Source organism: Neoarius graeffei, chromosome 11 (genome assembly GCF_027579695.1).
Source record: "Neoarius graeffei isolate fNeoGra1 chromosome 11, fNeoGra1.pri, whole genome shotgun sequence".
Classification (NCBI taxonomy): domain Eukaryota; kingdom Metazoa; phylum Chordata; class Actinopteri; order Siluriformes; family Ariidae; genus Neoarius; species Neoarius graeffei.
In genome coordinates, this window is record NC_083579.1 from 53,439,835 (window position 1) to 53,455,308 (window position 15,474).

General features: G+C 45.1%; 1 protein-coding gene across 3 annotated transcripts in view; it reads right to left on the minus strand.

Annotated features, from left to right (window-relative positions):
• The window catches only part of crim1 (cysteine rich transmembrane BMP regulator 1 (chordin-like)), a 211,305-nt gene extending 204,144 nt beyond the window's left edge, over positions 1 to 7,161 (minus strand). For all 3 annotated transcript variants that reach the window (XM_060934200.1, XM_060934199.1, XM_060934198.1), the window contains exon 1: positions 6,317 to 7,161. In XM_060934200.1, coding sequence (XP_060790183.1) covers positions 6,317 to 6,623 — 307 coding nt within the window. In that variant the 5' untranslated portion in view covers positions 6,624 to 7,161. The remainder of the gene's footprint in view (positions 1 to 6,316) is intronic.
• Between the last annotated feature and the right edge of the window lie 8,313 nt (positions 7,162 to 15,474).

Genomic DNA, 15,474 nt, shown 5'->3' on the forward strand with positions numbered 1-15,474 from the left:
TGGCAGGCACTGCTTTGACACTTTATCCTGTTCTGTTTTCTTGGCTGGATTACATTAGATGTCACCTAAGATATTACACGCAAAGCAGCCAAGACGCCTTCGGCATGTTTTCATAATCAGTTGAGCTGAAATGTGACCCACGGTATTGAGAACAGCGTGTCTTCTGACCAAGACCAGGACTGGTCCTAACAACAAAAACAACACGCCTCGTCATCGGTTTACAGTCTCCGACTCCATCAGAAAAAAAAGGATGCTAAACTGTACCTTTACTTGTCACTGGTAGAGAAGCGCATTTCTGCCACTTGAACAAAAAATGAAATCGCATGATATGTCATAATAATGGAGAACGTATCTCATAATTATGAGATATTATTTCATATTTACGCCTTATGTCATAATACTGACTTACTAATTCATAATAATGAGAACATTTTCCCAATATTATTATATAATCTCATTATGACAAGATAGTAAATCATAATTATGACATAGTTGATAGGATTTTAAAATTACGAGACAGAAAGTCAGAATTATGAGAAACCTTCTCAGTGAAAGAAACAGGCTTCCATATACTGAGGTGGTATCTCAAGGGTACATCTTTTGCACCTTTAGCATGTGCCTTGACTTAAACCAGGAAAGGTGCCTGTAACGCACCTTTAAACTATTACACTAAAAAGATAATCAAAAAGGTACAAGAGTGGACTTGTAAAGGTATAACCATCAGTCATCATGTACTGGATATATGCTTTTTTTTTTAAAGTGTTCTGCCTAATGGCAGGTCCAGATTTCTCAGGAAGGATTACAGTAGTGGTTTCCCGTTGCCTTCTACTGGATTATTTATAGGAGGTTTACTCCTCTCAACCATGCACATACATTCACACCTATGGACAATTTAGAGTAGCCAGTAAACCTAACCACATGTCTTTGAACAGTGGGGGAAACCAGAGCACCCGGAGGAAACCCAGACAGACATGAGGAGAACATCCAAACTCCACACAGAAAGGCCCCTGTGAGGTTCGAACCCAGAACCATCTTGCTGTGAGGCGACAGGGCTAATCACGACACCACCGTACCGCCCGGATATACACTAAAGGTACAAAAAAAAAAAAAACGCCCCAGTGACAAGGAATTGTCACAGTTGCGTCACCTACTACAACCCCGATTCCAAAAAAGTTGGGACAAAGTACAAATTGTAAATAAAAACGGATTGCAATAATTTACAAATCTCAAAAACTGATATTGTATTCACAATAGAACATGGACAACATATCAAATGTCGAAAGTGAGACATTTTGAAATTTCATGCCAAATATCGGCTCATTTGAAATTTCATGACAGCAACACATCTCAAAAAAGTTGGGACGGGGGCAATAAGAGGCTGGAAAAGTTAAAGGTACAAAAAAGGAACAGCTGGAGGACCAAATTGCAACTCATTAGGTCAATTGGCAATAGGTCATTAACATGACTGGGTATAAAAAGAGCATCTTGGAGTGGCAGCGGCTCTCAGAAGTAAAGATGGGAAGAGGATCACCAATCCCCCTAATTCTGCGCCGACAAATAGTGGAGCAATATCAGAAAGGAGTTCGACAGTGTAAAATTGCAAAGAGTTTGAACATATCATCATCTACAGTGCATAATATCATCAAAAGATTCAGAGAATCTGGAAGAATCTGTGTGCGTAAGGGTCAAGGCAGGAAAACCATACTGGGTGCCCGTGATCTTCGGGCCCTTAGACGGCACTGCATCACATACAGGCATGCTTCTGTATTGGAAATCACAAAATGGGCTCAGGAATATTTCCAGAGAACATTATCTGTGAACACAATTCACCGTGCCATCTGCCGTTGCCAGCTAAAACTCTATAGTTCAAAGAAGAAGCCGTATCTAAACATGATCCAGAAGCGCAGACGTCTTCTCTGGGCCAAGGCTCATTTAAAATGGACTGTGGCAAAGTGGAAAACTGTTCTGTGGTCAGACGAATCAAAATTTGAAGTTCTTTATGGAAATCAGGGACGCCGTGTCATTCGGACTAAAGAGGAGAAGGACGACCCAAGTTGTTATCAGCGCTCAGTTCAGAAGCCTGCATCTCTGATGGTATGGGGTTGCATTAGTGCATGTGGCATGGGCAGCTTACACATCTGGAAAGACACCATCAATGCTGAAAGGTATATCCAGGTTCTAGAGCAACATGTGCTCCCATCCAGACGACGTCTCTTTCAGGGAAGACCTTGCATTTTCCAACATGACAATGCCAAACCACATACTGCATCAATTACAGCATCATGGCTGCGTAGAAGAAGGGTCCGGGTACTGAACTGGCCAGCCTGCAGTCCAGATCTTTCACCCATAGAAAACATTTGGTGCATCATAAAACGGAAAATACGACAAAAAAGACCCAAGACAGTTGAGCAACTAGAATCCTACATTAGACAAGAATGGGTTAACATTCCTATCCCTAAACTTGAGCAACTTGTCTCCTCAGTCCCCAGACGTTTACAGACTGTTGTAAAGAGAAAAGGGGATGTCTCACAGTGGTAAACATGGCCTTGTCCCAACTTTGAGATGTGTTGTCATGAAATTTAAAATCACCTAATTTTTCTCTTTAAATGATACATTTTCTCAGTTTAAACATTTGATGTGTCATCTATGTTCTATTCTGAATAAAATATGGAATTTTGAAACTTCCACATCATTGCATTCTGTTTTTATTTACAATTTGTACTTTGTCCCAACTTTTTTGGAATCGGGGTTGTATTATTTCTGAGAGTATTGTCATGGTTCTGATGTCTTGATGCACAGATCATTTGAGCTCTATTACATCACTTGTGCTTTGAGGCAGCACGGTGGTGTAGTGGTTAGCACTGTTGCCTCACAGCAAGAAGGTCCTGGGTTCGAGCCCAGCGGCTGACGAGAGCCTATCTGTGTGGAGTCTGAATGTTCTCTGTGTGGGTGTGCTCCAGTTTCCCCTACAGTCCAAAGATATGCTAATTCTTCTTTTGGCTGCTCCCGATTAGGGGTCGCCACAGCAGATCTTTCATCTCCATTGCTCCCTGTCTTCCGCATCCTTCTCTACCACACCTGCCACTTTAATGTCCTCTCTCACCACATCCATGTATCTCCTCTTTGGTCTTCCTCGTTTTCGTGTGCCTGGCAGCTCCATCCTCAACATTCTCCTTCCAACATGCTCTGCATCTCTTCTCAGGATGTGCCCATACCATCTCAGTCTCATCTCTCTTAGCTTAATTCCCAAGCTCTCCACATGCGCTGTCCCTCTGATGTGCTCGTTCTTTATCCTGTCCAACCTTGTCACTCCCATCGCAATCCTTAACATCCTCAACTCCGCCACCTCCAACTTTGCCTCCTGTCTCTTTGTTAAGGGTACGGTCTCCAATCCGTACATCACAGCTGGTCTCACTACTGTCTTATACATCTTATCTTTCACTTTTGCTGGGACTTTCTTATTACAAACGACTCCCGAAAGCCTTCTCCAACTGCTCCACCCTGCCTGCACACTCTCTCTCTCTCTCTCTCTCTCTCACCTCACTATTGCAGCCCCCATTTTCCTGCACAGTTGACCTCAGGTACTTGAATTCACCAACTTTCTTTACGTCTGCTCCTTACATCTTCACTACACTCTCAAAGACATGCTGATTGGCAGCTCTAAATTGACTGTAGGTGTGAACGTGAGTGTGAATGGTTGTTTGTCTCGGATATCCCTTTTCCACCAAATCAGTTCCAGGGCTGGTTCGGGGCCAGTGCTGGTGCTGGTTCACAACTCGTTCAACTTGCGAGCCAGCTGAGAACCAGTTTGCTTTTCCATAGCTCGCGGTGCTATCAGAAGCCACGTCATTACGTCGTTGTATAAGTCAGTTACATCGCTACGTTTGCATAAACCTTGGCGCGAATATCGAAGCAAAAACAACACAGAAGAAGCAGCAGCAGCAACAACAACAACAATAATAATGGATGACTTCACGTTTGTACAGCTGCTGCTCCTCGTCACTTGAAAATGGCGATCTTTCACGGCCTTGTTATTGTTGTTGGTCTTAACAACTCCGCCCCCCCCCGCTGACGTAAGCGGTTCTTTCCTCTGGCCCAGCAGAGAGTTGGTGCTAGCCTGGAACCGGTTTTTCTGGCCCCAGAGCCAGTTCTTTGTCAGTGGAAACAGAAAACCCGGTTCCAAACTAAGCACTGGCCCCGAACCAGCCCTGGAACTGCTTTGGTGGAAAAGGGGCATGCGTCACCCCTGCGATGATCTGGCGACTTGCCCAGGGTTTACCCTGCCTCTCACCCATGGATAGGCTCCAGCTTGCCCACGACCCTGCACAGGATAAGCAGCTACAGATAATGGATGGATGGAACTTGTGCTTTGGGCTGAGGAACTGTTCAACAGGTAGAAAATTAAAAATGACTCATTGCATCAGATTAGTCATCACTTTCGTACTGCTAATAAAATATTGATGATTAAACGAGTGAAGGGGGAGTGTGCAGTGGATATGGTGGCGGCTTGTGAGGAGAAGCTGCCGTCCGTGTGTCCTCCGGTGCACAATACAAGCAGAGAGGCGCGAGCTGAGCCGCATAGCCAACATTCCGATGGTGGGAAAAAAAACAGTGTGATCATCCCAAAACAGCACGGAATCCGTTCGCAGTGATATGTCAAAGAAATGCAAAACCCACATACTGCAAACACAATAAGCAGCCTGCTCACTCCCTTCCCTTATCTGTCTCTTCCTCTCCGTGAGAAGCGTGTTTACAGTAAACAGCTGTAGCGTCCTTCAGCACTCAGGCTCTTTTACATCACTTTGTAGCCTATAATAATGATTCAATAGGTCTGTACACTCTGGACGAGTCACCAGATCATCGCAGGGCTGACACACAGAGACAAACAACCATTCACACTCACATTCACACCTGCGGTCAATTTAGAGCAGCCAATTAGCATGTCTTTGAGAGTGCAGCGAAGATGCAAGGAGTCGATGTAAAGAAAGTTGGTGAATTCAAGTACCTGGACATCCATCCATCCATTATCTCTAGCTGCTTATCCTGTTCTACAGGGTCGCAGGCAAGCGGCAGGGTACACCCTGGGCAAGTCGCCAGGTTATCACAGGGCTGACACAGAGACAAACAACCATTCACACTCCGGTCATTTTAGAGCAGCCAATTAGCATGTCTTTGAGAGGGTAGTGAAGATGCAAGGAGTCGATGTAAAGAAAGTTGGTGAATTCAAGTACCTGGACATCCATCCATCCTCTCTAGCTGCTTATCCTGTTCTACAGGGTCGCAGGAGCGAGAGGCGGGGTACACCTTGGACAAGTCGCCAGGTTATTGCAGGGCTGACACAAAGACAAACAACCATTCACACCTACGGTCAATTTAGAACCGCCAATTAACCTAACCTGCATGTCTTTGAGAGTGTACCGAAGATGCAAGGAGTCAATGTAAAGAAAGTTGGTGAATTCAAGTACCTGCACATCCATCCATCCATTATCTCTAGCTGCTTATCCTGTTCTACAGGGTCGTAGGCAAGCGGCAGGGTACACCCTGGGCAAGTCGCCAGGTTATTGCAGGGCTGACACAAAGACAAACAACCATTCACACCTACGGTCAATTTAGAGCTGCCAATTAACCTAACCTGCATGTCTCTGAGAGTGTAGCGAAGATGCAAGGAGTTGATGTAAAGAAAGTTGGTGAATTCAAGTACCTGGACATCCATCCATCTATCCATCCATCCATCATCTCTAGCTGCTTATCCTGTTCTACAGGGATGCAGGCAAGCTGGAGCAAGAGGTGGGGTACACCCTGGACAGGTTATTGCAGGGCTGACACAAAAGACAAACAACCATTCACACCTACGGTCAATTTAGAGCTGTCAATTAACCTAACCTGCATGTCTTTGGACTGTGGGGGAAACCGGAGCAAACCCACGCAGACACAGGGAGAACATGCAAACTCCAGACAGAAAGGCCCTCGCCGGCTGCCGGGCTCGAACCCAGGACCTCCTTGCTGTGAGGTGACAGTGCTAACCACTACACCACCGTGGACATGAAAGTTAATAATATGGTTGTTAATTGTAGCCTGGATTAACATTGCATGACATTGTGAAGTTCTAGGAAACAGATCCATCCATCCATCCATCCATCCATGCACAACTTAACTGATGCATGACGTTTCTAGGTTCACACTCTTCTGCAGTTTTTGGCTGAGAAAGGTTAAGACCACTTGATTGGACCCAAGCGTGTGTAAACAAATAAACAAACAAACTTTCCACCGAGAAGAGCAACTATGCTGAGGAAGACAGAGCTCAGATCTCAGTTACCTTCGCAAACTCCGACTTCGTACTGCGTGATGGAGCTGCCGCCGAGCGGGGGTCTGATCACGCACCGCAGCCCCGCGTCGCACGTGCCGTACAGGCCGTACACCCCGCCGCAGCTCTCGTTCTTCTGCTTGGCGCACACGGAGCAGCAGCCGCAGATCCCAGGCACCACGGCGCCGACACACTGCTTCGGCTCCTCGCACTTGGACTCATCGCAGGGCAAACAGAGCAGCGCCCGGCCGCCGGTCGCCAGCAGCAGCAGCAGCGCCGCGAGCTGCCAGATCAACACCCGTTTCATTAGAACCTGCATCCTGGAGTGAAGGCTGGGCTCGGGGACGGGAAACAAGCGCAAACGCGGCAATATAAAATCCAACCGAGTTGGATCGCCCGGTTCCAGCACGCGAGAATCCCCAAGCGGAAACGCTTACGAACAATAGCTGTGCGCGTGACGGGATCCGGTTCTCGCCTCCGTCTTCTGTCGCATGAGCGCAAACTTTACAGCGGTGTCGGAAATCCCTTCAAAAGCACGACACTGAACAGCGCGCGCATGGCTCACGCGGGGCGACTTCAGCTGGGAAAACTTTCCTCTTCGTGCCCCTGCAACCGAGTCCTCTCTCTCTCCCTCTCTCTCTCTCTGTCCCTCTCTCTCTTACGCAAGCAGGGGATTTCTTCCTGATCCAGCAGCAGCGAGGGCACTGCGTTCCGCTCCGAGTTTCCTTTTCAGAGTAAAAAAGAACGAGTTGTTTTGCTCGACTTAAGGCCGCGTGAATAAAACGTTTCCTGCCTCTGTCACTCAGCTCATGTTCTCTCTCTCTTTCTCTGTGTGTGTGTTGTCGTTGCTGCGCGCGCTCCGTGCCTCTCCGTGACCTCATAACGGAACCACGCCCATCTTGCATTACTCCGCTCCGCTCCCGGGCCGTTCACTCCACATATGGAGCACGCGGGGAGCGCGCGCACGCACGAGCCGGACACACAGGAAAAGGAGCAGGGGGCGCGCGGGCCGCTGTTTATGCGCCGGTGCGGCATGGCGGCCCTGCAGCAGCTTTGTTTTTTCTTTCATACGGTACAAACACAATTTGTAGGAAAACAGGAGGAGGGGGAAAAAACATGGCCAGGTGCCACTGAAAGCAAGGGACCAAGAAAGAAAGTCATATGATTGATATGAATAAGTAAAATGTTTTTGTTTGTTTGTTTTTTATCAAAGTATACTGCCCGGCCAAAAAAGTCACCATTTGGATTTGATTAAGCAGATCCATAAGAGGGGCGTTAGGGCTGTCGCCTCACAGCAAGAAGGTCCGGGTTCGAGCCCCGTGGCCGGCGAGGGCCTTTCTGTGTGGAGTTTGCATGTTCTCCCCGTGTCCGCGTGGGTTTCCTCCGGGTGCTCCGGTTTCCCCCACAGTCCAAAGACATGCAGGTTAGGTTAACTGGTGACTCTAAATTGACCGTAGGTGTGAATGTGAGTGTGAATGGTTGTCTGTGTCTATGTGTCAGCCCTGTGATGACCTGGCGACTTGTCCAGGGTGTACCCCGCCTTTCGCCCGTAGTCAGCTGGGATAGGCTCCAGCTTGCCTGCGACCCTGTAGAAGGATAAAGCAGCTAGAGATGATATGAGACAAACAAAATTTGTAGGAAAACAGGAGGAGGGGGAAAAAACATGGCCAGGTGCCACTGAAAGCAAGGGACCAAGAAAGAAAGTCATATGATTGATATGAATAAGTAAAATGTTTTTGTTTGTTTGTTTGTTTTTCATCAAAGTACACTGCCCGGCCAAAAAAGTCACCATTTGGATTTGATTAAGCAGATCCATAAGAGGGGCGTTAGCGCTGTCGCCTCACAGCAAGAAGGTCCGGGTTCGAGCCCCGTGGCTGGCGAGGGCCTTTCTGTGCGGAGTTTGTATGTTCTCCCCGTGTCCGCGTGGGTTTCCTCCAGGTGCTCCGGTTTCCCCCACAGTCCAAAGACATGCAGGTTAGGTTAACTGGTGACTCTAAATTGACCGTAGGTGTGAATGTGAGTGTGAATGGTTGTCTGTGTCTATGTGTCAGCCCTGTGATGACCTGGCGACTTGTCCAGGGTGTACCCCGCCTTTCGCCCGTAGTCAGCTGGGATAGGCTCCAGCTTGCCTGCGACCCTGTAGAACAGGATAAAGCGGCTAGAGATGATATGAGACAAACAAAATTTGTAGAAAAACAGGAGGGGGAAAAAAGAAAGAAAGTCATATGATTGATATGAACAAGTAAAATGTTTTTGTTTGTTTGTTTTTCATCAAAGTACACTGCCCGGCCAAAAAAGTCACCATTTGGATTTGATTAAGCAGATCCATAAGAGGGGTGGCACGGTGGTGTAATGGTTAGCGCTGTCGCCTCACAGCAAGAAGGTCCGGGTTCGAGCCCCGGGGCCGGCGAGGGCCTTTCTGTGCGGAGTTTGCATGTTCTCCCCGTGTCCGCGTGGGTTTCCATCGGGTGCTCCGGTTTCCCCCACAGTCCAAAGACATGCAGGTTAGGCTAACTGGTGACTAAATTGACCGTAGGTGTGAATGTGAGTGTGAATGGTTGTCTGTGTCTATGTGTCAGCCCTGTGATGACCTGGCGACTTGTCCAGGGTGTACCCCGCCTTTCGCCCGTAGTCAGCTGGGATAGGCTCCAGCTTGCCTGCGACCCTGTAGAACAGGATAAAGCGGCTAGAGATGATATGAGACAAACAAAATTTGTAGAAAAACAGGAGGGGAAAAAAAAACATGGCCAGGTGCCACTGAAAGCAAGGGACCAAGAAAGAAAGTCATATGATTGATATGAACAAGTAAAATGTTTTTGTTTGTTTTTCATCAAAGTACACTGCCCGGCCAAAAATGTCACCATTTGGATTTGATTAAGCAGATCCATAAGAGGGGTGGCACGGTGGTGTGGTGTGGTGGTTAGCGCTTAGCGCTGTCGCCTCACAGCAAGAAGGTCCGGGTTCGAGCCCCGTGGGAGCCTTTCTGTGTGGAGTTTGCATGTTGTCCGCGTAGGTTTCCTCCGGGTGCTCCAGTTTCCCCTACAGTCCAAAGACATGCAGGTTAGGTTAACTGGTGACCGTAGGTGTGAATGGTTGTCTATCATCCCTGTGATGACCTGGCGACTTGTCCAGGGTGTACCCCGCCTTTCGCCTGTAGTCAGCTGGGATAGGCTCTAGCTTGCCTGCGACCCTGTAGAACAGGATAAAGTGGCTAGAGATGAGACATGAGATCCATAAGAGCATTTGATTGGATAATTACTGCAGTGATTAATATGTTTGAGCTGGCAACAGTTCTTTTAAAGGAAAACTGAAGACAAATTTTTTATGATCAAAATTCTATTTTAATTGCAATTAGTTGCCAATACGAGTCACGATATAAGGTTACTAAAACCGAAAACGTAATTGAATAACATGTTAATTAAGAAATAAAGCAAGTTTAAAAATGAGTTCAGTTCTCCTTTAACCCTAACTGATGCAGTGAGTAGCTTCTCATTTTGTAAACAAACACATTCAGAAGGCATATCCTGTGGTCCTGGAAAAGAGGTTACTGTGTTTCAGGAGGGTCAAATTACTAGTCTGCATCAAGCAAAGAAAACAACTAAGGAGATCGCTGAAATGACAGGAATTGGGTTAAGAACTGTCCAACGCGTTATTAAAACCTGGAAGGATAGTGGTGAACCATCAACTCCATATATCCATTATCTGTAACCGCTGATCCTGTACAAGGTCACGGGCAAGCTGGAGCCTATCCCAGCTGACTATGGGCGAGAGGGAGGGTACACCCTGGACGAGTCACCAGATCATTGCAGGGCTGACACAGAGAGACAAACAACCATTCACACTCACATTCACACCTACGGTCAATTTAGAGCCATCAGTTAACCTAACCTGCATGTCTTTGGACTGGGGGGGGGGGGAAACTGGAGCACCCGGAGGAAACCCATGGGGAGAACATGCAAACTCCACACAGAAAGGCCCCTGTTGGCCAGTGGGCTCAAACCCAGAACCTTCTTGCTGTTAGGCGACAGTGCTAATCACTACACCACCATGCCACCCCGAACCATCAACTTCAAGGAAGAAATGTGGTTGGTTCCTGACAGACCGTGATCGGTGATAATTTAAATGCTAAGTCAAATGGTTAAAAGAATCAACAGTAGAACTCATGGCTACGTATGTTTAATAGTGAGATTAAGAGCATTTCCACATGCACAATGTGATGAGAACTCACAGGATTGGGACTAAACAGCTCTGTGTCCATAAGAAAACCACTTGTTACTGAGCCTAATCAGACAAAAAGGCTTTGATTTCTTAGGAAGCATGAAGATTGGACTCAAGCAATGGAAAAAGGTCATGTGGTCTGATGAGTCCAGATTTACCCTATTCCAGGGCACTGGGTGTGTCAGGGTAAGAAGGGAAGCTCATGAAGCGATGCACCCATCATGCACAGTGCCCACTGTACAAGCCTCTGGAGGCAGGGTTATGATCTGGGGTTGCTTCAGTTGGTCAGGTTGAGGCTCAGCAATGATATGGGGCAATAAAGTGAAGTCAGCTGACGACCTGAATGTACTGAATGACCAGGTTATCACATCAATGCATTTTTTTTTCTTCCTCAATGGCATGGCCATAAAATCAGGGCTCAAATTGTTCAGGAAGCATGAGAAATCATTTTCACACATGAATTGGCCATCACAGAGTCCTGATCTAAACCCCACTAAAAGTCTTTCGATTGTGCTAGAGAAGACTTTACAGAGTGGTTAGACTCTCCTGTCATCAAGACAGGATCTCAGTGAAACATTAATGCAACTCTGGATGGAAATAAATGTTGTGACGTTGCACAAGGTTGTTGAAACAATGGCATGGCAAATGTGCATCGTAATCAAACGTGGTCCAACAAAATATTAGTGTGCAACTTTTTTGGGAGGGCAGTGTATAAGGCAGTCTTAGACATAACGATGGTGGAATAGTGATGCAGTGGTTAGCACTGTTGCCTCACAGCAAGAAGGCTCTGGGTGTGAACCTTGGAGCTGACTGGGGCCTTCTGTGTGGAGTTTGCATGTTCTCCCCATGCCTGTGTGGATTTCCTCCAGGTGCTTCAGCTTCCTCCTACAGTCCAAAGACATGCAGATTAGATCAAGTGTGGATTAGGGTGCATCAGTTGCCCTCACTTTCATAAAATCTGATGCATTTTTGTTTGGGTGTTCCTTTTCACCAATAAAGACATCCTGTAAATTTTTTTGACCAAAAGTCTAATGGTGGCACCATGAGGTTCATTTTTTGTCAAAAAACGCTTATTTTATGTTTTCGCGTAAGGTTTGAATCACAATGTTGGACTCCATTTATTGATTTCTTGTGACCCAGAGATCATGTTAAGAACCTTTGCAAGGGATTGAGAAGCATTAATGTGATTCATAATACATTTGTATTGTTTAACAGTAGTTGAACAATGATTCAATGAACAGCTAAAACTCAAACTGTGCTTGATAATATATTTAGAATATGTACTAAAAATGTGTATCTAAGATATTTGGTATACTCTATAAGGTGCCATAATGTTCATGAAAAGTGATCAAAATTTTGTCATAAAAGTCATAAAATAGCAGCTTTTTCCATAACTTTGAGCTCCTGGTGCCACCATTAAACTTTTGAATTTTGTCAAAATATTTCACCCAGTGTGTTTTCTTACCAAAAGGAACATAAAAACAAAAATGCATCATGATCGGAGGAACTTTTCATTTTTAGGGGGCAACTGATGCACCCTAGTGTGAATGGTTGTTCGTCCTGCCCAGGGTGTACCCCGCCTCTCACCCAAAGTCAGCTGGGATTGGCTCCAGCTTCCCCTGTGACCCCGATGGATAAACGGTTTAGATAATGGATAGATGGATAGATAAATATAAAGTAATAGCAAAAAGATTTCTGACTTTTTTTTGTATTTAGGTGGTAAAAAATCTTTTGTGATCGATGGTTAAAAATATAATTAGTAACAAAGCATAAAAGTATATTTAAGAGAAAAAAATCAGTTGTATTACTGATATAGCTAAATTAAAAGATTGTTATCAAAGCAGAAAGACATCTAATAAAGACAAAACTATTCCAGGATTTATGAAATGCTTCTTTAGATTGTTATTCCTTGGATGGGGGGGGGGGGATTATTACCCATGTGTCCATTAAAACTCAATACAGCACATGTGCCCATGTAACTGGAGAAGGATGCATTCTCACCCAGCTTTTCTCACACACACCCTGAAGCTCTATCAGATGTAATAATCCTGCAGGTGACCAGAGATAATCATTGTTGTAAGGCAAAAACACGGCCTTCTTATTACCTTGAGAAACCATTAGCACAAACATCTCTTGTGAAATCAGATACCCTTGAACTGTATGTGCTCGACACTTTCTTGTTCATTTGCAGCCTGCAACACTGTCTTGTTTATCCACTTAGTGGTGACCTTTGAACTTGGCCATGTATGCCAATGTCAGATACAGCTGCAGCTAGTACTGATGTGGTATTGAGTAGGTAGGTTAGATGTGTGATAACTGTCAGAGCAGGGTTGTTTAGGGACACCAACCTAATAAATTTGTTCATGAAGGGGTGAACCTTGACCATAGATTTAACAGAACAGGAGCATTGCAATTGATTTTGAAACGCTGGCTACAGATCAATAAAACACAATCTCCAGGGCCTTCAAATGGTGTTTCACCATGGATTTTTTTCTTGTCAGATCTATCTGACAAGCACTGAAAATCTCATCACAGGTTTTGGGGAGTTTTTCTTCCTCCCTACTTTGGTGACAGATACCGATACAGCAGCTCAGGCCTTCAGGTACAGTGGCAACATGTCTTTGGACCAATGCCAGGGGTACAGTCAAATCAGAGGTCTGTGAAGTCAATAAAATGAGACAAACTGATATCAAATGATAAAGGCTTTTCTACTCACTGTAATAGACAACCAATAGTATCATAACATTTCTGTTTTTAGGAAAACGTAAAGGCTATCCTCGAATCATGTGTGGAGTTGCACATGTTCTCCCAACATCTGCTTGTGTTTCCTCCCATCTCCCAAAAACTATTTTGGGTATATGTGTGTGTGTACGGGCGGCATGGTGGTGTAGTGGTTAGCGCTGTCGCCTCACAGCAAGAAGGTCCGGGTTCGAGCCCTGTGGCTGGCGAGGGCCTTTCTGGTTAACTGGTGACTCTAAATTGACCGTAGGTGTGAATGTGAGTGTGAATGGTTGTCTGTGTCTATGTGTCAGCCCTGTGATGACCTGGCGACTTGTCCAGGGTGTACCCCGCCTTTCGCCCGTAGTCAGCTGGGATAGGCTCCAGCTTGCCTGCGACCCCATAGAACAGGATAAAGCGGCTAGAGATAATGAGATGAGATGTGTGTGTGCGCGCACATGGTGCCATACGATGGACTTGCATCCAATCCAGAATGCATTCCCGCCTCAGGTCTTATGTTCCTGGGATAGGCTCCAGATCCACCCTGACCCTGACCAGGATAAAACAATGAATGAATGAATGAATGGACAAATGAATGAATGCTAACCAAGTCATTACCATTAATAAAAAAAAAATCTCCATTCATTATATCAGTAAAACTATCTACAGTATGTAACTTGATAACATTTATGTCACATATATGTGATGTAGAATTATGTTTTTGTTGTAAACTGTAGACCATTTAAAGAGACACACCAACAATGTTTGCAAACGTTTCTCATTACAGAGACCTTTCTTAGTAAAAGGCACTGACTTTGTCAATAAGTTAACTGCAGCAATGTTCCGTGTCACTTTAATTTGGATGTGTATAATCATGTAATGATGTTAGGCGCCACCAAATTGAACACCCACTATTCCATCACCACTGTGTTTGTTGTGATAGTTACCAAGGAGAAGGCCACAGGTGCTCCTGTGCCCTATTGAATTAGCTTTGATGAGCCATGTCTTATCAGTCATTTGACTGCACTGGGGGTATGACCCCTGCAAGTCCTCTCACGAAGCAGAAAACATGCAGAGAACCCTGAGGAATGTGTCTCAAGTTCAGGGTTCGTCAATCAGAACCATCTCAGCCCTCATGCACTATATTAAAATAGAAGGAGCTTGTTAAATGCCATGGGACACGCTTTAGATCTCTGCTCATATTAAGCTGTTACACTATGCCCTTCATTTAGGGATGGCTCCTCAAATCATTTTCAGCAATCAACCTTATTGTGCACCGCCATCCCACTGAGTAGTGAGATTAGATTTTATACTAAACACAAATCCCAGGCAGGGAACTCATTTTAGATTATTCCTATTATGTTGTGACAGCACTGACATGTTTTCCTCTTTCACATGTCGTGATGCAATCTAGTTATGCTGGGCACCATTACTGTGTAAAAATGCACGAACCAGTACCCACTGGGATTCAAACATTTTTCATGTGTTGTTTTGCACCAAAATGTCCAAACTATATTGCTCTCCCAGCCTCATACCAGCATGTGGACTGAATGCTTGCATACTTATATTCAATAACCATGAAGTGTTATTCCCTTCTTTTTTTCTTTCATTCTTTTTTATGGGCACTGATTGAAGGCTTGCCATTGCCACAGATTTACCCGAACACATTCTTTATCTCTCAGAGGACACATGGTACTCTATGTAAATGCTAATCTCTGTGGCATCTGCTTTTGTGTGTTCTGCTACACTAAAGCCAGGTTTGATATTGTTTCCTAGTGGCAGCACTCTGTCAGTTTCACAGAGGTCAGTGAGAGTAGAGGTGAGAAACTAGATAACATTGGCATTTAACTTAAAGTCAAACAAAACCCAAAAATAAGCACTTTTTGCCAATCACAGCAAGTACCCAGATATTCCCCAGTGCAAGTGTAAATTAAACATAACATTTTATAACAATAATTTATCCATTTTAAAAGTTATGATATTGCTCAAACTAGGCGCAACCATTTGCGCTAAAATCGATATTCGCCTGTGACGTGACCAGTATACTAAATGCCGTTTACCTTCAGAGCTATCAAATAAAGGCTTCTAATTCTCAAAAAAAAAAATCCCCAGGTGCCACCGTTCTCTCTCTCTCTCTCTCTCTCTCTCTGTACGCATGCATGTGCATGTGCTTTCACTGCTTCAGAAGGGTTAAATACAGACAAAGAATTTCACTGTGCTGTAATGTATATGTG